This window comes from Phasianus colchicus, chromosome 2, assembly GCF_987193195.1.
Source record: "Phasianus colchicus chromosome 2, bPhaCol1.hap1.1, whole genome shotgun sequence".
In the NCBI taxonomy this organism is placed as follows: domain Eukaryota; kingdom Metazoa; phylum Chordata; class Aves; order Galliformes; family Phasianidae; genus Phasianus; species Phasianus colchicus.
Genome location: NC_143437.1, coordinates 70,595,523 through 70,617,168, shown reverse-complemented (window position 1 = coordinate 70,617,168; position 21,646 = coordinate 70,595,523). Strand labels below are relative to the sequence as shown.

General features: G+C 49.9%; 1 protein-coding gene across 1 annotated transcript in view; it reads right to left on the bottom strand.

The window, feature by feature from the left end:
* SIM1 (SIM bHLH transcription factor 1) overlaps positions 1–20,135 on the bottom strand; it is a 41,686-nt gene extending 21,551 nt beyond the window's left edge. Inside the window, 9 exon segments of the mRNA XM_090135958.1 lie at positions 7,859–8,006; positions 8,663–8,769; positions 8,870–9,069; positions 9,841–9,926; positions 10,019–10,127; positions 10,232–10,426; positions 10,984–11,066; positions 18,880–19,490; positions 19,892–20,135. Of these exon segments, the coding sequence (XP_089992084.1) occupies positions 7,859–8,006; positions 8,663–8,769; positions 8,870–9,069; positions 9,841–9,926; positions 10,019–10,127; positions 10,232–10,426; positions 10,984–11,066; positions 18,880–19,054 (1,103 nt within the window). The 5' untranslated portion in view covers positions 19,055–19,490; positions 19,892–20,135.
* Positions 20,136–21,646: the final 1,511 nt, after the last annotated feature.

Sequence of the window (21,646 nt, the reverse complement as noted above, 5' to 3'; positions counted from 1 at the left end):
GCTTTGTCACAAACAGGCAGGGGGACCATGGCTGGTTTTAGCCAATCTGTTTTCAGATTGTGTGTACGTACATCTGTCTGTGTACATACACACAAAACCCAGGTGCCTGGAGAGTCTCTTACTAGGCTACTCAATGCTCCTGTGCAAATGTCCACAGCATACATACAGATTAACTCCACTGCCAACCTACAATGGTCTCTGGATCAACACTGCAGGTAAGCTGTCATTGAACTAAACGTATTTTTGATTTGTATTTATGCAACAAATTCAGCTTATTACAATATATAATAGTTATTGTGCTTTTGGTGACCATTTCTGTAGCACATTTGCAGCAAACCACCCAGCATATCATACCCATGCCAATGGTGCCATACATATTCTCTGTTAACGCTCTTGAACTGGTTAGATAATGGAAGAATGGAAGCCCTGATTGCATACTCCCATGTTAAATTACACACCTGTTGGTATATAATTTACTTTGAACTGAAGCCACACCTCCACTCCTATTGCTGTTTTTCACAGGAAGCACTAAGGAGGTTGATTATCTTTCAAAAGATGATACTTTAACTCTCCTAATCACAGCTTAGAATCAACAATATTATCTGGGGGAACAATATTCAGCAGTTTGGCCACAAATGCTAGCAAAATAAAAATATTTTTTAAAAGCTAGTAGGTTATTTATCCCCATACCCATTATTTGAGCAAATATTCTAGTTGGTTATGCCTTGTGAAACAGTCAATAAAGATTGTTTATTTGTTCTGTGTACAAAACAGTCTTTGGAAACAGCAAGAGAAAAACAGCATGTAATGCCTTTGGGTGGGTTTCCATTAACCATGTCCTAAGTCAGAGAGTTTTCTGTACCAACAGTTTGAGCTACAAGCTGCCAAACATTGTACAGAGAGAACTGAAAGCCACAGGCTACTTGTGACAAAGCCGCCCTCAGGGCAGGCTCTCCATGTTGGCTTTCTCACCAAAAGCACAGATACGAGAAGGGTGAATGTGGGGATGGGTTTAAAGATCTTCACTGTAGGTGATGCCAAAGTAGCTGCACAATACTAGGGGATATTGCCAGACTTGAGTGAACCAGGCATTTGAGTTTCCATAGTTGCACTGAAACTTCAGCAGATAATAGCTGTTATTTTCAACATTGCTGCCCTCGAGATTTATACACAGTGGTTTGTAGCTAAAAAACTCCAGCTGTTCTTCATTAAGTCTCAATTCAACATAGTAATGAACATGGCCTTCCAGCCATCTCTATTTGGCAAAGACAAGAAATATTCTTATTTCTATGTGTGCGCCTAAGGTTTTTTGGCTTTTTTGTGTGTTTTTATTTAGTTATTTATTTCAAAACAGAGTACACAAGCATATAATCATGCACTGAAAGTTATGTCTAAGCACTTTCAGAGCCAGCCAAGTTGTCCCAGTTTTGTCTGGGGTAGAGTTAATTTTCCTCCTAGTAGCTGGTGGTGCTGTATTTTGGATTTAGGATAAGAATAATGTTGGTAACTCACTGATGTTTTAATTGTTGCTGAGCAGTGCTTACACAGCTTTGGGATCTTTTCTATTTCTAATAGGGTCCATCCAGCAAGGAGCTGGAGGTGCACAACGAGTTGGGAGGGGACACAGCTGAGACAGCTGACTCAGACTGATCAAAGGGATATTCCATACAATATGGTGACTCATTCAGCAGTAAAATCTGAAGGAAAGAAGAATGAAGGGGGATGTTCACAGCAGTGATGTTTGCCTTCCCAAGAAACCACTACTCGCAATGAGCCCCACTTTCCTGGAAGTGGCTGCACATCTGCCTGCCGACTGGAGATAGTGAAGGAATTCCTTGTTTTGCCTTGCTTGTGTGCACAGCTTTTTCTTTACCTTTATCTCTACCGTCTTTGTCTCAACTCCTGAGTTCTCACACTTTAGCCTTTCTGATTCTCTCCCCACCAGGGGAGGGTGAGCAAGTGGCTGTGAGGTGCTGAGCTGCCTGCCAGTGTTAAACCACAACACATGTGCTCAAATTATTTAGTAAATCAGGACTTCTGTGATTTAATTGCACTAAGTGGACGACAGCAAAAAAAACAACAAGAGGAATAAATTGTGTAAGCGTGTTTAAGATCATGGGATTGACTCCAGACTGCAGTCGTCACAAGCCTCCAGAGGGGTCAGATTCTGTACCCTTGTTCGCACAGAGCGATGCCTGCCTCCATAAATAGTGTCATCAAAGCAAGTGGGCTGCCTCTGAAGTAACCTACTGAGTACGAACATGTGTGCTGGAGCCTAGCCCATGCTGTAAAGTACAAAAGAGAGGTGAGGGAAGGAGAATTAGATTTTAAACAGATACTTGCCACTGTTGAACGGACAAAGGAGATTTATTTGTTAGCACTTAATTTAGGACATTTCTAAATGCCATGTTTCTTGCGTATGAATAAGAACTAGCAAGAGCACCTTAAGGTAGAGGGAAGAACCTACTACAGAAGCAGCTAAGTAACCTATCACACCTGTTGCATCACATGGTAATTACAGTGAAACAACATGAAAATCAGCAGTACAGAGATGCTGCAAAGAGCAAACATGCAACAGATTAAGGAAACAGAAACAGAGCTAGTAAAACTGTAAACCTGCTGAAGGAACATGCTGCTGCTGTTAGGAGCCAGTTCAGCACTCAGTTGTGTACTGAGAACTGGCAGGATAACAGAATCATAGAATCAGCCAGTTTGGAAAAAGACATTCAAGATTATCAAGCCCAATCATCACCCTGATCTACCAAGTCCCATCACTAAATCAAGTCTGTGCCCACGTTCCATGATAATGTGGAAGAGTACCTTTTGGAAGCAGCTCAACTGCATGGCCTGCTTCTTCTGCACAGCCACTGATACAATTCAGACTGGATACAAATGTCATGTGGCAAAACCAGCAGACACTCTTCCAATGGCCTTGCTTGGATTCAGCGCTCTGAACTATGATAGTGTAATTGACTTTAACCCTCAGTGCCACAATCTGTGCTTTCCACCTCTGTGTCTTGTAGAAAGATCACTGGGGCTGACCCCAAAAGGGACATGGGCACCCAGAGCTGCTTGTGCTGTTCACAAGGCTCGTTTCTGCCATTCAAGGTGCTGAGGGGCAGAGCAAGGGTAACGTGCAAACATTCCCTCTAGCAGAAACACCTGTGCTCGAGCACACAGTGCTGTGCTTCTGTGCAAAGCGAAATCTGTGACAGTTTACCTTGAGACATTAACTGTGGCATTTTAGGAGTAAGAATCACTGTAGTGGGCCCTGGAACTTTCGTCAATGGAGTCAAGGCAGGCAGATGGAGATAGTAATTGCTTTAGCTATTGCTGCTAAATCTGCTGCTCAACATGTCTCACCCCTAGACAATCATTTTACAAGATCTGTAATTCAGCATTTGGAAGCAGCAAGTTTCCAAAGGCCATAGCAGCCAGCACACTGAATGGGAGAAGGATGAAGTGGAAAGCATTTCAAGTCACATTTCTTACTTGGAATACAGATTGTTCCTTGTAGTCCCGAATTTCACACCGCCTGAGACCATCAGTAGGCATGCATTTAAACTAATGACTGTTTTTGTTCTCTCCTGTGGATCTAAGCTGCAGTCCTTTAATCCTCACTCTAGCAAATAAAACCGGGTTCAAAAAAGCAGCGGCTGCAGACTCTGGCACACAGTTTTAGTGCCTCAGCCATTACCGTCACCTGGTTTAAATACAAGCATAGAAATTTGGAGTGAATTAAATAAATGGTAGCTAAGAAAGCCCCTACACGAACAAAGAAGAACTGCAGAAGCGTATTGTGGACACCTGGAAAAGCCTGTCTCCTATTTGCAAGAAATATATAAACAGTGTTCCAGGGAGACAACTATGCAATAAAAACTATGGCAAACAAACAGAATATTGCATTGAATAGTTCAAGAGGAATCCTTTCATGCTTTTTTTCTTTGAGGCATGTGCTCCTTGAGAATTCTGACTGATTAAAACAATTCTATTATGTATTTACTTTGCTAATCAAATCATGCCAGTGATGGCAGATTTTCTAGTCCTAGGAAAAATGCTTTGCAGACTGAATAGATGAGGTGGGATTCAGTTCTGTGCACTGGAAGTGTCAAAATTCCCATTAATGCAGAGAAATGTAAGGAAAAAGTGGCAGGTCAGATTTGCTTCTACTACTTACAACTACTGAAGGAAAAAAGTAAAATAAAAAATACCTTGTTAAAGTCAGCATGCCTCGTCTCAAGTATTAAAGTAGATAGCTACACTTACTTGTATGAGTCATTCCTCTAATGAAATGAGTAAAGGTGTGCAGTATTACTGCTATAATAACTTCCCCAGTTTATTCACTCTACACATTCCATCACACACCTGAGAGATACGAGTCATGTACCTTGGGCTGAGGAGTGTACTCTGCCACATGTCCAAACAGGTGGATTTGAGAAATGCTTAAGAAAAGCAGGACTGAAAGTATGGGAATATGATGTATGGATGCTCCTGTTGACTAGGAAACAAGGGGTGAGACCTGGTGTCCCAGAAACAGGTCAAAAAGAGGATGGTTATGAAAAGCAATGGAAATATTTCATTGTGATTGTCCCAGAATACTGTAAGAGCTATAATTTCATCTGAAACATGACTTCCCCTGTTTAATATGCCAGGGAGGAGAGCTTTCAAAGTCCATCTCACCACACAGAATGCTATCACAATGTTGATGCAACTATTTTAAATCTGATAGTACACAAAGCAATGAATAGTAATAATTTAAAGATGAAGACTGCAGATACAATTAACTGTTAATTCATTCTAAATTGCATTTACCACACTGTTACGTAAAACATTCATCAATATGGCATTTATTTGTGAAATAATCTTTCAAACAACTCGCATACTTCAATTTGTGCTTCTAATCAGCCAGATGCACAACGTAATGTGAAGAGGGCAACTGGAACTTGTATGTACTATATCATCAACATAGATTAGTCATAATTAAATACTTAATCCATTTTATTGCTGCATGGTTTTATCACTACACGGCACAGCTCTTGTTATTCTTTCAAAAGCTAAAGAACGAGGAAATGTATATAGGAAAGCTTCCTTAGATTTCTCAAGGGACAAATTATTATAATATTTGTTCTTGCTCAAAAAGTCAAAGGATTTGCACTTTGCTTTACCCATTTGTTTAAAGGAAGGTTGTTTGCCATCTAAATATAAACTTAACTTCAGCAGTTACATTCTCTATTAATTGACTCATACTCAAGTCCCTTTATGTGATAAACATGCACAGCTAATAATCAATAATATGGCAAGAGTGTGTACAGAACAAATAAAAGAAACAGATATTCTTTGTCTGTGCTTGCGTATGCCAAGCAGAATACAAAGAAGAGCAAAGCTGAAATCCTTAAAGGTCATTTACATTAATTTTTTGACACACACTGATTACACAAAAAATAACCTTCCCTCTTGTTGCTCACATGCCCTTGCCACTGTACCTATCCAGTTCAGTATATATACTTATTAAAAACATTTGTTCTCAGTTCTGGAATTCACTTTCGCAAAGCTTAGGATTTATGGAAGATGGAAATGGTCCCTTTTTTATTTTCTTAACTGAATATGTGTTTGAGGAAGGAGTCCTTCTACATAAACCCTTTCTCATTCTTTCTGTTTTCCTCCCACATACTGCTCAGGGGAGCTCTAAGAAGAGGCAATGCCTCTCAGCCTGCACTGGCACAGATCCCCCAGACTGGGCAGGCCCCGATACCACCCAGCGTCTGTTTGCTCCTGCCCAAAACATCATGTTCCTCCCAGAGTGAGAGAAAGCTTCTTCTGCCATGAGTAAATGAACCCTCTGCAGGACTTTGCCCAAGTGAAAGACACCATGCCAGGGAACAGACAGCTGCCCCTTCAGCAACCTCAAGAACACGTCCAATGCTGCCCAAAGCTGATGGCCCTTTTGGTATGTTCACCCAAGTTCACTGTACACCAGCACTTCCTATTTTCAAAGGAACCATGGTGAGAGGCATCCCATCTTTCAGACGCTATCCTGCAATCCCACATGCAATTCTGCCATTTCCAAACTCTCTCTTCAGTTCCCATAATAAGGGGCAATATGCAGAGGTTCTCCATTTTTTTTCTTCTGCCTACTCAGTTGACCACGAGGGTCTGTGCCAAAAGCTGCCCCCGCACTCCTTTCAGCTAGCCCTGAGCTGCTGGAATGAGCCTCTATCATCCTTGAGAAGCTTTAGGAGCCAGAGAATTTATATTAAATGCCTTAACCACGTGCAGACTTTGAACACCGTGCTCAGGACCTGTGCTCAGCCTTGCAGAGACTCAGTCAGAGTGGGTAAGACCTCGACCAATCTGCACTACCAAAATCAGGGTTCCATGCAGTCGGGGTGCCCCTGCAATCACTGATGGTTGCAGCCATGGATCCTGACGGACTCCAGCTCTGCCCTCTGCCCATATTCAAGTCGATGAGAAGCAGCCTTACTCCGAAGCCGCTCAGAGGGGAAGCTCGGGAGAGCGCACACAGCCCTCCCACATGTCACTCCGGCTGAAAACAGCTCTAAATATAACCTTGTTTCTAAAATCCGCGTGCACGCAGAAAAATACTAAGACCAGCAAAAGGACAGGAAGTCGGTCGGGGCGGAGGAGCCGCGCTATTTCGGTGCAGCCATCTCCCCCACAGCGCGCCTCGAGCTCGACTCGGAGGTGGGGAGGAAAGCCCAGCCCTGTGCCCGCAGCAGCCCCGGGTAGGCAGAGGAGTGCGGGCTTCTGCAAGGGGACAGCTGCAGGCGTGGCCCCCAGCAGCCCAAAACCTCTCGAGGTGTGAGAAACAAGGGGTTTATACTCGCTCTGTTGCTACCAAAGGGAAGTGAAATGACCGCTGACCTCAGGTACTCATGGAAAAGCACGTAGAATTGCTGGTAGAAAGCCAAACCAGTACGTCAGCTGCTTTTAGGTTCCTAGCATTACGGTGCACTGACCTCTTGCCCTGCAGCTCCTCGTGCAGGTGCTCACACTTAACATAAGGAGCCGCTGCATTTCAGTAGAGCGGCCACCAAACCGATCGCCACCTGTGCTGCGCAGACCCGAGAAAGGAGACATCACTGCGCTGCCTCTGCCGCAGCTTTGGGAAGGTCCGGCCTCTCGTCCCTTCATCTCAAAGCGGTTGCGGCTAGAGGAGATGCTGCAGAGATAAGAGATCACCCCGCCCTGCGTGCCTCTATGCACGCAGCACAGCCGGAGCCCTGCCCGGCGAGCCCCAAATACGAGGGGATGCGTTGAGATAGGCAGTATCTAAGCAGTCCCTCTGTTATTTTTTTCTCTCGATTTTATTTTATCTTGATTTTTGTTCAGTTTCGCTGACCCTTCTGATCACCAACTTTCTTTGTGGTTCGCTGTAAGGATCGCTCTCCAAGAACAAAAAAGAAACCTCGGAGCTTTGATAGAGACTCTGGATGAAATTAAGAACTTCAAACCCCAGATTTTTGAAAAGAAAAACAGATGTCCTGTTTGTTGAGTATAAATAACTCCGTACGTGAAAACCTTTTTTTTTTCTTTTCTTTTCTTTTTTTACGCTGCATTAAATTTTATTTAATGCTGAGTGTATTTAAACTGTAAAAAAAAAAAAAAAAAAAAAAGAGAGAGAGGGAAGGGGGAGCAAGAAAATCTGCGGGTGCCAAAACCTCTAAATCTCCGTTCTCGAAAGGGAAGAATCAAGGAAAGTCTTCATGTAGATGTAAGCGCCCTGCTCCTCAGTGTGTTTCAACCCCCCCGCCCCCTTCCAGTCGTTGAGGCTCGGGGCCGGAGGCAGCGGCAGGTGCCCAACCCGCCCTGCCGGGCGCATCCCGCGGAGAGAACTTACGTAAGGACGTAGTTGACGCTGACGATGCAATGCGGGCGCGACGAGCGGCTGTTGTGCACGATGGTGGCGTAGCTCTGCACCCACACCCAGCCGCCGTGCTTGGCTAGGAAGCGGTAGTACTTGGTGGTCACCTGGCCCTTCACCAGCACTGCGGGACAGAGAGGGGAGAGAAGGGCTCAGGGGGGTTGCGGAGCGCCAAGCGTGGCAAAGGGATGAGGAAAGGGTAGCACCGGGCATCCCCTTCCCCTTTGCTATCGCAAAGACTTTTCAAGGAGATCGAGGACAAACACGGCGGAGGGACGGGGGTACGGGGAGGGGGGGGGGGGTTGTGAACCCAGCACCCAACCATATCGTCGTCTAGATTGAATTCTCTCAATGTGGCTTTGGGTTTTTACCTCTTCTCTTGACGTTCCCCTTAAGGAAACTTACCGGAAATTAATATCCTTTTTATACATCTACCCATGTATTAATGTCATCGTGATATCGAAATAGAATAAAGGGCTGCTCTCTGAAGCAGGCTCACCGCTGCAGCAAATTTAGCCAAGCAGATATAATTTGTGAGACTCGATAGAAGGAGAATAAAAGTGTTTGAAATGCACTGGCACAGCCTTTTTGGAGCAAGAAAAAAGGCTTTTCCCTGAGCTGGATTCGAAGTGAGCCGAACGCCCAAGGTTTGCACAGGGGTTTGCACCCGCCACCGGTGCTGCCCACTCTCCCCCCAGCCCAGAGGTGGACCCTAACACAGCCAAAGCCCTTTAGCGGAGGGAGAAGGCAAGGTGAGGTTCTCTGAGCGCAGATCCTTACACAAGTGATGTGCACATCGCAGGTGGAAGGTGTCACAGCCGTGTACGTGATGGTACAGGGTCTTCTCGATCAGATCCTGGGGCTCGTAGCCGGTGAGCTCAGCCACCCTACAAGGACAGAGCAGCCTGCATCAGTTGGGAGGAGGATAGGAGGGGCCGGAGCGGGAGAAGGGGTGAGGAATCGATTTGGAGGCAGCCTCAGCACTACCTGGAGTCTAGGAAGATGAGCTTCATGTCCAGGCTAGCCCGGAACATGAACATGTTGCTGTGCAGTTTGATCTCTGTCACGGCGCTGGGCGGCAGCGAGTGGCCCACGGCGACCAAACCGACGTTTTGGTAGCAGCCGTCGAAAGGTGACATGTCCAGGCTGTACTGGCGGATCTTCAGGTAGCCACTGCAGTGGATGACCTGTAGGGACACACGACTGCTGGGCGTGGGGGCTGTGAACTTCGCCGCCCCGGGGCCCCACCCCCCCTACCCACACCCCCGTCTTTCTGCTTTCCTTTGGGTTGGGATGTGGGTTTTTTGTTTTTTTTTTTTTTTTTTTTTTTTTTTTCATACGGAACTCTCATTTAGGGCCCGTCAAAGTCAACAAGATTTTATTTTCTTTTTTATTTTTTTTTCCACTGACTTAAGTGGTTTTTGGACCACCTCCTAACTACGCTTTTATGATTCTTCTCCAAAGGGAAGACGAGGAAGTGCCAAGGCAGTTACAGCTCTGTAATGAAGAGTGGATGCGTGTGAGAGAGTTTACATGTGTGAGTGTGTCACATGGATAAGATGTATCTATTACACAGACAGAGCAGACACGATCCAGAATGCATCTTTAGGCATAGATTTTAGGTACGTTTCCTCCCCGCATATTGCTGCTATGCACTTCCAACCTCAGTTGTCTATTTTAAGCCTCTCTTGCTGGAGCTATTCCAACAGATTTCCTTTTTCTTGCGCTACACCGTGTCACAACGTCTCCCGCTTCAAGGTCGGAGAACAGCCTGGGCTGTGCCCGGCCAGGAGCCCCGTGCGGAGCAATGGGAAACGGCCGAGCCCTCACCGAAGAGCTGCCCCTGGGGCAAGCGGCACTCAGTGCCACATTAAAGAGTGCCGAGCCGGGCCAGCCCAGGGAGCTCAATCCACGTCCACCCCGCGGTGTCGTGGCGAGGCTGTACCCCCCGCACCCACCTTGTAGCCCCCGCAGGTCAGCCCCGCGTTCCTCTTGGCCAGTACGCATTTCATCCGTAGGAAAAAGGACCGCTCGATCTCATACTCTGAGGAGAGGGCAGGCAGAGGGGAGGTGAGAGGCGAGGGAAGGAGTCCGCGTCCACGTGGGACGATGGGATGTAGGGGGGACAAGCTTTACCCTGCACGAAGTGGGAGTGGTAGGGCTGGTGGGCCGTAAGCACCGCCGTCATCTCGTCGTGATCGGCGGGGTGGATGTACTCGTAAATGCTGTTGCCGGTCAGCTCTACCTGTGAGAGAGGAGGAGGAGGAGGAAGGGGGGAAGAGGGGGAAAGGGAGCGTTCGTCGCCGATGCCCTCTCCGCAGACGCCTCCCGCGCCGGCCCCCAGCCTACCTGAGACAGGCCCAGGTGCACGGAGGCTGTCTCCGAGATGTACATGATCTTCCCATCCGGAGCCACCACGAATATGAAACCGTCCAGCGTCTGGGGAAAGGGTCGGCAGAGGGAGCAACAGATAGAGAGATGGACACAGACAGACCGACACATAAAGTACCGTCCTCCAGGGGGTTATTCTAGACAAGACGTATTCTCTTTCAGGCTGTGATTATTCAGAAAGCCGGAAGGAAACGGAGCCCTGGGCAGGACTCCTCGATAGCCGTGACCCCTCAGAACTCCCGCTGATGACCACCCGAGAATTTCCGAGCGCTGCCACCCCGTTTCTAACTCCCCGGGATTTAAGCCCCTGTTAAGCAAACGAGGGGAATGTAAGCCTCCCCGCGGAGTGAATAACGTCTGTGTGGGACGGGATGATTTGTCAAGCGCGTTTCAGAAGACGGAAATGGGGCTTCTGGGTGCGGAGGCAGCAGAAGAGACCCCCAATCTATTAAGGACGTGTCACAGCCCACACAATCCCACACAGCATGGATACAGTAACTCTAATATTCCTTCCTCTACCTGAACTGCTTTTGTACAAAGGAGTCCGTCTGTCCCGTCCCTCCTTTCCCACTTTTTTTTTTTTTTTTTTTTTTTTTTTAATTAACCGCGTGAACGGTTAAAAATTAGTCACGGTGGCAACTAAAAGCTCAGAAGCGGGACTGATTTCTTTAATCGGTAATACGGCGTGGCTGTCGTTCCCAGAGTGGTACCTGCAAAAGATGCGATCCCAGCTCCCGTCCGACGTTATCCAGCGGGCTGGTGCGGCTGGAGTGGCCCCAGGCTTCTCCCAGTCCTGTTCAGTTAAGACACACACAGAAAGGAAACTGAAGAGGTGACAAAACCTCTCCTGTTGGTCTGCTGGAGTGAACCTCTTCTACTTATTTATTTTTTATTATTTTAGTTTTGCTTGAACTCGCTTTAAAACAGGTATACATACAACCGTTGAGAAACGGGGATGTGATTTCCTTGCACAGGAAAGCCTCTTTGATGGATATTTTATTAATTTAAATCTAACTTCCCGTGGAAGATAAACACCTATTTTTTGTTAACGGGGGATTTGGTTCCTAAGACCTGGGCGAAGCGGCGTGCCCGACAAAGCTGCCCCCCGGGGCGGCCCTTGGCTGCATGGAGCGCGTAAGAGAGCGCCCAGGGGCGTGTGCTACCTCCCAGGCTCCCCTCCTCCCCCCGGCCTCAGAACGGACCTGCCCTGTGCTTCAGACTCTGTTCGTTTTATGCAAAGTGAGGAGGAACAAGAGCTGCAGGAAAATTACTCGGCCGGAGTAGATCTATTTATAGGCAGCGCTTTTTAACGATGCTGTTGTTGAAATCATTTTAAACGGAGCATTTTAAGCTTACGCGACTAAATAAGAATCAAGCAAGAAGGAAAAAATAAAAAAACCCAAAACGTACAGAAATGCTGGTTGACGGCAGGAGAAGGCAAGGTCTGCTCCTACAGCACGGGCTCGGGAAGCCGAGCCCGCTTTCTCTGGGGATTTCCACGCTAAGCGGCAGCGGGCAGAGCGGGCATCCCTTGATATCGAGCGCCTTCACCTCTGTTCGACACCCGGGCGTGGCGAACGGAGAGGGCATCCTGAGCTGCCCCTTCCTCGCCCGCCTCTTCACCTTTTCTCCCTTCTTTTTAACCCACGGCCCTCAGAAGCCAGCAGCATCCCTGCGTCCCGGCCCCTGCCCGCGTGTACCCCTCGCCGAGCGCCAGCGGGAGATAAGATCCTTCCCGTTAACTCCTCCGCGCCAATTAACGGGGACAAGGTGAAGTTGTCCCCAGCCCCAGGGCTCTCCTCCCTCCCCCGAAGTGCAGTCGCTCTGCCGCCCTCCCCAGCGGAGCTGCCCGGGGGCACATCTGTCTCCCACCGGGGACTCCCACCGAAGCCAGTCAGGAGCTGACACATCTCGCACGGCTTCCAGGGAAAGGGAGAAGAGAAACCGCAGTATCTTTGCTTTCCCCGAACTCCGGGACGCCCTGTCGAAGCCGCTCCTTGCGAGCTTCCCGCACTGGAAGGAAAATCTGAATAACAGTTTTCCTGTTCTGGGCTAAAGCTGCGCTCTTCGCCTAGGTTTTAAGTTGTTTATTAATCTAGGTTTACGGCTTCTAATTACTCTCCTTCTAAAAGGGAAAACAACCCGACCTCTGCGGGTTAATGAACAGCTCGTCGACATTACAGGTTAACTTCTTTCGGGAACGCCGTTCTTCACGGAGCACTGAGCCCTTCGTTATGCTTCGGGTGGAAATCTCACGCTGTTTGGCCGCGGCTGTTAATGTTTCATAATTAAACGTTTTCACTCGTCTACCTGAGCCAGCTTCTGGCAATCCTAACACTCGAGACACTTCGCATCGCCCAGATGCTTCAGCACTTTCTAGCCGGAGACCACTGACAAACCCAGACCGGCGGGCTCTCCCGACGCTCTTTAAATACTGCCTTTAGAGATTATAAGAGAAAACCCCTCCATTAATATTCCCCTTTTATTATTTTTTTCCCCTCCGTTCACTTTAACATCCAATTTCCTTTTATCGGGGGAGCAAACTGAGCTATCTTGCACTTGACCTACCGCAGAAAATTCCTCAAATCCTTTGATTGTCTATTTAAAACAAAACAAGGAAATCAGCTCTCCCTTTTGCTTCAGGATTACGCTGGAAACAAGATCTAAAGATTCTCTTGTAATTTGGAGAGCCAACGGAATAATGGCTTTGGAATAGAAACAAGCAGCTTTGTGCGGGAAAGGATAACTAAACCGTTTTTAGGCAAAGGATTTTCCCAGCTAAAGTGGCCGAAGACAAAGCAAAACATAATCTATTTTGGAAGATTTCCAAGATATGCCACATTAACCTTTGTAGATAAAAATTGCTTTCTCCCCTCCCCCGCCGGGGTCCGGTTTATCATATTTACATAAGTAGCCTTAGAAGCGATGTATCTATTATGGATCTAAGGAGCTCGCGAGCTCACATTTCATGTGGAAACAGAGGCGAAGTTTTACTGTTGCTTAATACTTGATGCATTGTCGAACCATTTCCATTTAAATACTCCCGACCCACGGATTACCTCAATGGACTGGCTGCATGGGCTTTGTAATTTCCTGAAAATGAGATTTCGATTTATAAAACAAGAAACCAATTAGTAACCAAATGAGGCGAAGTAGATCCACTAAAATTGACCTAATCCCACAGGCACCATTTAGGCCGGTTCTTGGCGAATGAATGATGAGCAATCGTGCAGCGCAAGCTCAAGGCATCATCCAGCTGTGTTATTGCAAGCAGCAAAAATAAATGGATCGAGCTTTTCTTTCGGAATGAGTTTTATACTCTCAACAAGATATAGATTATAGGCTCCCATCTAACAACCTCCTCCACTGGAGGATTTTTTTTTTTTTTTTTCCTGAGAAGGTAAACAATTCGACCTAGAAGATGTCCTCCATTGGGGGGCTGGGGGGGAGGAAGCGGGAGGGAAGGAGAAAGAAAGGAAGAAAGGAAAATAAATAAATAAATAAATGACAAAACAAAATAGCAGCGGCATTAGGGACAGGCTTTGCTCAGTTTGCTAACAACGCCCGTTACTGAACTGCGCGCTCTGAGGCTGCGCTCAAACTGCGCTGAACGTGCGCTGGTGCAGTTCGGTCTGCGAGTGCTGAGTCATAGCTTTTTCAGCATTTCTCCACGGGAAATCGCCTTTTTCCCACATTTAAAAGTGAGGGAAGTGGCAGAAAGTTCCTCGTTCTCTTTGGTGGGAGGACGGCACCGGGCAGTCCGATGGAAGCGCCTTCCGTCCCCCCGTGCGCATCCCGCCCAGCGCCGGGCACGCCGCCTACATCGGACGGACCCACGGCCAACGCCGCAGCTCCGTGCCGCTGGAGCATTGCCTCCCCGCCCCGCTGGGTCGCTCCGAGCTCTCATGGCAGCAGCCAATGGAGGCACCGGCTGGCATCGCGATATCGTTGCCGAACTCCCCTAAGTCCCAAACAAGCGGGACTGCGCTCAGTCACTGTAAATTGGGCCGAGACGCAGCGGCAGAAGGCTCCGAGAGGCACGGACAGCCCCGCGGGTCTCGGGGTTCCCAGTCCCTCCGTGAGCATCCGCAGCGCAGCCCCGACCACAACCTCGACAGTCTTCTTTGTCTGTCCGTAGCGGGGGGGAGTGTAGGGAGGGGGGGTATAAAAGGGGATGGAGGGGGGGGGGGGGAAGGACAGGAGAAAGGAGCTCTTATCTTCTTGGCGTTGATTTGCCAGCGTTTCCAAGTGGCTACCACCATTACCCCAACCTCAACGCGAGCCGAATTCACGGTGGAGAAAAAACGGCAGAGCCATCGGCCGCCCCCCCTTCCAAAAGCACTCAGCGCAGAGCCCAGCCCAAACCTCCCGCAGAGGGATCCAGGCTTCGGAGGGCCCCAGGGAGGCCGCATGCGGCAGCGGGGAGACCTCGGGGCACCCCGGCCGAGCGCAGTTCCTCCGCCTTTTGTCACAGCTTCCCTGCAAAGGCGGAGGGGCAGCGAGGCTGCCTCGAGGAACGGTGTCGTTCAGCAGCCCTTGCTATGCCACCTCCTAGCACTCAGCCGGGCCGATTTCTCACTTAATTTAACAGGAGGCGGTTAATGATAACTCCAAATCTCTGCCAAATGAGGCTTCCGTGAGGGAGCGAGTCGCCGTCGGAGGGTTCAGATGGAACAGAAGCAGCGAATTTAGGCAGAAAAGAAAAAAAAAAAAAAAAAAAAAAAGCTGCTCATGCCTGCGGATGCCATTAGCGAGGTTTCGTCAAGATTTATTATCTCGGTAAATCAGATGCGTTCGTTTGAAGCGCATAGAAGCGAGCGTCCCGCTTCCTTTAGAAAAATAATTGTAAGAGGGAGGCAGAGTTCTGCCGCCTGAACAAACGGCTCTGCTGGGGGAGCGGCCGTGGAAATAACACCGATTCGCCGCACTGGAGAGAAATCGCAGCGTTTGGGTAATGGAGCTGCCCTCCTAAATGCAAACAAAACGGAGCCCACAGCGGAGGGGGGGTGGGGGGGAAAGGCAAATTTTTGAGCGCAACATCCATACTTCTGGGTTTTAGGGAAGACGCAAACGCAAATATCGCTTTACCCGAACGAACAGTGGAGGAAAGGGTTTACGCTATTTACACACAAGTTGCAAACGTCCTTCAGCACTAACAGAGCCCTACGGAGAGAGAGGGGTTTGTAAGGAAAATCTGACTGTATCCACCCGTTAAAGTGCCTTTGTCAGCTCTCGCGCTAAGAGTTCAGTTCTGTACTTCACATGTTAAGTTCAACCAAAACTCGACTTAAGCACAGAGAGGTACCGCGCAGAGTAAACTGCGGCTTAAATGAGAAAAACTTCTGTACGAAAATCACCGCTGAAACCCAATGCTCAATCATTTCCCTTAGCAGCAAGAAAAACAGCATTAAATCACCTATCCACGTGGGAAACGGATTTTGTTTTCCTGCTTTTCTCCCCCCGCACTCCCCCATTTAAAATAAAACAAGATAAGGAGATTCAATATAGAAATGTTAGGCAAAAGTTTACGTAAACGCGGTCGCTGATTTTGTCTGGGAAAGCGAACGCCTCTGCGTGGGAGCGATCCGTCTTCATAGGACAGAAAAGCAAACAGTCCTTCACTGCTTGTTCGGGTGAGGAAAACAGGACCCTGGAAATATTCCTTAATTAAATATACGTGTATACAGAGCGTCACTTTTTTTTTTTTTTTTTTTTTTTTTTTTTTTTTTTTTTTTTTTTCCCGCCTTCACTTTCGGACACCTGCTTAAATCGCATCTTCAGGTAAAGAAAATTATTTTCGCCCCCGGATTTATTTCCATCAGATTTTGATGCTACTTTCGTTGCCTTCACTGTTACACTGAGATGTCAGGGATTTTTTTCCCCCCCCATGAACGTTAACACTGGACTGAGTTTATTAGGAAGGTATTTATCTTTTTCTCATCTGTCTTTCTTTTCTTTTCTTTCTCCTTCAATAAAAAGAATTTAAAAAGCTCTTTCCACTGTTCTCAGCTATCTAGCAGATCTTCTCCACATTATCTTCCCCAAAGCCGACCCCAAGCGAAACAGGCTCTCTCCTCCCAAGCCAGAGGAGTTTCAGCAGCCGGCCGCGGGGCACATTTCGTCTTTGCCAGTTTTCTCGGGAGGTTCGGGGCAGGGCAATGGGGTGCCGGGCCCGAGTCAAGTCCTGCATTCCTCGGAGAGAGAGAGAATCGCAAAGCTGCAGCTGAAACTCCGCACTGCGCTCCCTCAGAGCCGCGCTCACCCGGTGCCACCGCTTTGCATCGCCATTTCAGACAGTGAAACGGAAACCAAACGGTGCTGAGCGGCTGCGTGGCTCTGCGGGCACGTCCCTGGCAGAAACCTCCTGTTTTGACAGTGACCCTGGCATCCAACCTCCTCCTTCCTGCATAGGAGCCCCTCAGATGTCCAAACTCGCAGACGGACGCCCACCGATACTTCCTCCGCTGAGGAGCCTATGTCGTTCCGTACATTTATTCCCACCGTTTTCAATCAGGCCCCGCGCAGGGAAGCTCCGAGCGGGCCGCCGGAGAACCGCACCGCTCGGCCGAGCCCACGCTTCTCCGCCCTCGGCCGGCTCCGGGCTGCGCCCCAGCGCTCGCAGCTCTGCCCTCCCCGGGAAAAACCACAGAACGTCCCCTGCCGCATCTACCGCCTTCCGCAGGTTCTGGCTGTCTCTGCGTGCCCAGACCAAGCGGGGAGGGAGGGCCTCCCACATACTGGCAAGTGCCTGCGGAACCGCTCCGACCCCCCAGCACGGACAGCACCGCGGGGCCACCCCCTCGGCGGCGGCTTCTTTCCATTCGCAGCTCCCCCGTAGCGAGGCCGCGGAGGTCCCGCCGCCACTCTCCGCCTCCCTGCTCAAAGCCGCAGCTGCCGGCCCCGGCCCCGCGCCCCCCGCCGCACGGCTCCCCGGGGCATTGAGGCATCCCGCGCTGTCGCCCGGGACGGGGCCCGGCCATTCTTCTCCGCCCGTGATTACTCGCAGCCTACAAGCAACACCATATGCTTCGTCTGATCAAACAGCCCCGCTGCATCGGCGGCGGTAATTGACGAGAGCCGCTCGGAATCACGCAGGAAGGCGGCCCGCTGAGACGGCGGGAGCTGACAGATCACCGCTAATAATCCTTTTAGGAACATCGCGGGCTGCGGAGTTGGCCATAGCTTTCTTTTTATAAAGTGTGCGCTGACAGTATTAAAGGACAGCTTCATTTCCTTGCGACAGATCGCATAGAACGGCAACGTGGTTTCATGAGAGTTTTAACTTTTTCTTCCCTTTCCCCCCCAACCTCCTTCCCCCCCCCCGCTTTTTTTTTTTTTTTTTTTTTTTTTTTTTAAGGTTTCAGTTGTTATAACTCCCACTTATCCCATTCTTTGGTTCTAAGTTACTCAGAGATACAAAACGTTGCTTAAAGAAGTGGCTACAGGATACACTACGTTGGAAATGACTGCTATGCCTTTGGCTCTGTGTACTCACGCAGCGCTGGTGGGGGTGGGGGGAGGGGGGGGGGGGCGGCGGAGGGGGACGACACGGGACGTCTCCAGGCCCGAGCGAATATTTACCTTTAAAAAGTCGAGTTAAGACCGCTCCTTCCCGGTCTGAGTCAGGTTAAAAGCAAAACAAACAAACAGAACAAACCAGGACAGGCCCCGTACCCGCTCTGGGTTCACGAACCATTACCGACAGACCCGAAGTAAATGCAAAGTCCGTATTATAGGGTTTCTTATGTATCCATACATTTCAACGAACGATTAATTTTGATTTTTAGATAAATCATTAAATAATAATAATAATAATCAGACCCCTCAGTCTTCTTTCTCACTACCATCTCTTCCAGGCAGAAAACATCTCAATCTAAATAAAAGCTTCGTGAATCGTTTTGAATTTGTTTTTCCTACATCTTACAGAAGCGACAGACCGAGAGCAGAGCAGAACTTCATCTCGGCCCCTTAACACGCGCTCTACTCTCTGGAGCCTCTCCAGCCACCCCAAGAGGCGGCTCAGCGCCACCGGGAGCAGCTGGAACTGAGGACGCGACGGCCGGCTCTGCCCAGTGAGAGTCAAAGTGAAGCTCACTGCAGGCCCTCTGTTCACATCGTTAAAAGGGCTTGGATGCGTCCGAGTATTATCATTCTGTGAAAAATTCCCGAGGTTTATTAACGCCCTCAGACGGCCTCAGAGATCCTCAGATCGGGACATAGTGGGTTTACGATGTGATACGTTGTGCTTGGCTTATCCGTTGCGGGAGCACGCCCTATACCTGCACACCGCACCTAAGGCTTTAGGACTTTGCATAGGCTTATGTAAATATTTACCCATATATTAGCTCCCCCACGTACAGCTATAAATGGGGGGATCGCCCCCATTTGCCTTGCGGCGATGCCCGCCGCACGGATGAGAACAGAAAACCTCCTGTTGGCTCTGCGTTGGTAGAAGCCCCTCAGCCCCCAGCAGAACTGTCATACGAACGGAGCGACAACATTCACGGGAGGGAGAAGTAGCAGCAGAAAGCGCTCGGCCCCCCAGAGTTCGGCCCAAGTGGCACCTGGATGAGAAGGGGAGCACAGGGGAGATCCATCCCACCTACCTTCCGGGAAAACCACCCGCATCTTGAGGTAGCTGGTGGTGAGCCTGATTATGGATGCTTTGTCCAGCTGGGAGGTGATGGCCGAGGGCAGGGGCAGTAATTTAGCCAGTTCATAAAATTCGCTGTTTTCTTTCTCCCGTCTAGTCCGGGCAGCATTTTTGGACTTCTCTTTCATCGTGTTTTTTTCCCCTTTCCTTCCTAAAATTTAAGCTCCGGAGCTTCATCCAAAGTGGGAGGGGAGCGCTCAGTTGCGGTTCATGTCCCGGAGCATCGGGAGGGAGAACGGCCGCCGCCCAGAGAAACCGTTCGGTGAAATGGAACAAAGTGCCGAAGAGCGGAGTGGTGTTCTTCAAAAGAACGAATATTCTCTGAAAAGTCACTCGAGGGGGAAAGGCATTTATCCAGTGCAGCTCAGAGACTCCAAGCAACTGCAGGAAAAAAAAAAAAAACTACAAGCCCGTGGCACGACACAGCAGCCAAACGAGGTGTTTCGGGCCTCTGTTCCTGCTCATCGCGGACAGTGACTCTCCTCGAAGTGGGTCATGGTAATCCCGGTCTTCCCGCAATCCGCTGCCGGAACGGGGCCTCCGCGGGCGGCTTCGTAGGAGCCTCTGCGGGAAGAAGAGCGGTGGTGGCGGGTGAGCACGCCGCTACTCAGCGCCGCGGCCTCCAGAAATCATCATCATAATAATTTTTAAAACCTAGCCCAGGTACCCTTTTCTGCTTTTGTTGTTTATTTATTTCCTTGGTTTTTTTTTTTTTTTTTTTTTTTTTTTTTCTCCCCCCTGCTTGTTGCATTAATCCCACTGCCCCCGTGGTTCCCCTCTCGGAGCCAAGGACTCACTGCCGACCGCAGCCCGGCACAGCAGTTACTTCGTGCGTTTTTCCAGCCAAATTTGAGGTTTTACCGCTATTTCCTCCCACCCTCGGCGGGAGCACCCAGCCTCGCTCCTCACTTCGCACCTCTTTGCGCTTTCCCCAGCCCCCCCGAGGCCGGGCCCCCTGCACCTACCTGGTGTCCCCTCGCAGGGCAGCCCGCAGCGAGCCTTGCCAGGGTGCGGACCCCTCTTTAATTGGCTCATTAATATCGGGGGCGCGGTCGGTGCCCGTCGCGGCTCCCCACGCCGGCGGGCAGCCGGGCGCTGCCGCCTCCCGCCCCTTTATCGGCTGCCCGACTCTCCCTCTCACATACTGGGTGGGGGTGGGCTTAATGAAGAAGCCCTAATTGCGACTGAGAAATGCCCTAATAACTTCTTTTCCGGCTAAAAGCCTTTTAGCACAACTTCATTTCTCCCCCAGCCCCGGCCGAGCCCGCCCTTAATGCCACTCACGGACCCGCCCCGCCTCCCATTGGCTGCCGGCTCCCCGCTCCCTGACGACCATTGGTGAAGCGGCCGGTGACGTCACCCCGAAGCGGACACACCCCCCTACTCCCCGCGCGCGCCCGCCCTCTGACCCCTCGGGGGCGCGCCCGGGGGAGGCGTGCGGGGACGCGCACCAACCCCCCCCCCCCCCTCCCATGGAGTGTCCCTGGAGATTTAAAAAAAAAAGGTGCTTTAGGGGATTCTCTGTGTTGTTACTATTATTATTTTTTTTTTTTGTCGTGGGGTTATGAGATTTTCCTGCTACGGGGGGGGGGGGGGGGGGGGAAACAATGCTGAATCCTAGAGAAAAAGAAACAAATAATCTATCAGCACCAAACGCACCTCTCCTGCATCAGGAAACAGAATAGCACCGTGCTGTAACAGCGGCAAGGTGCGGGAAAGAGCCCAGCAGCTGTTCTGGGTGTCCGCACGGCCAGGACGCGCCGCTCGTCCCTTTGCCGGACCACCCCGCTGTGAAACAAACACAAGGCAGGGCAGTTAGGGGAGGTATGGACTCGAGATAAATTATAAAAAGTAATGAAAAGGGAAAAAAGGGGGGAAAATGCGGCCCTCCTCTGCTTAAAGCCCTCGCTGTTGAGAAGGTGACACCGTGTTTTCCGAAGGCTTTCTGTGTGCTGCACCAGCAGGCGCAAAGCGGGCTTGGGGAAAAAGACAGCACCTTCCTGCCGGCTTCTATCGGAGGAAGCTGTCCTGAAAACAACGCTGATATCCCCGAGAGGTGTCCAGGCATCTGGGCAACAACCGGACTCACACCATCAGGTAGCGCACGGCTTGTTTGTCAACAGGCGCCTCAAAAATTATCCTTTATAGCGCCCTTGGCTTAGGAAAATAATGAGTAAATCAGAGGAACACAGTCCTGCCGATGGATAGCAGGGAAACGCAGACAATCATTCGCGAACCCACGCTTCCGCAGCCTCGGGTTCGTAGAGGGGAAGGGGAGAGTGGCGGTGCCGGGGCTCTGCCGGCCCCGGAGCGGAGCAGTGGAGAGCGGTGGGACCGGGGGAAAAAAGTGCCTGGAAGCCTCGGGGGACGCGGGCACAGAGCGGCCCGGATCGGGATGCTGCACCGCTCGGGAACGGGGAACCCGCTGCCTGAAGCACACACTTGTGCTCGGTACGGGTGAGTTTATTCCCGGGTGAGCCTACGCCGGGTAATTGATAATATCGGAGAACTGAAGAAACAGGTATTGAAACTCGATGTGCTTTAAAAACGATCGTTATAAGCGGGCTACTTGGAGGAGGGCTCGGTGAAACGAGGCATTTCGCAGCCAGGCTTGCAACTCCGTGCCGTGAAAAACTTGTGTCGCCAGGCACAGCACACAGCGTGCATTGCATCGCGTGTGAATGCGAGTGGGGAACGAGAGAGCTCTGCAAAATCCGGGG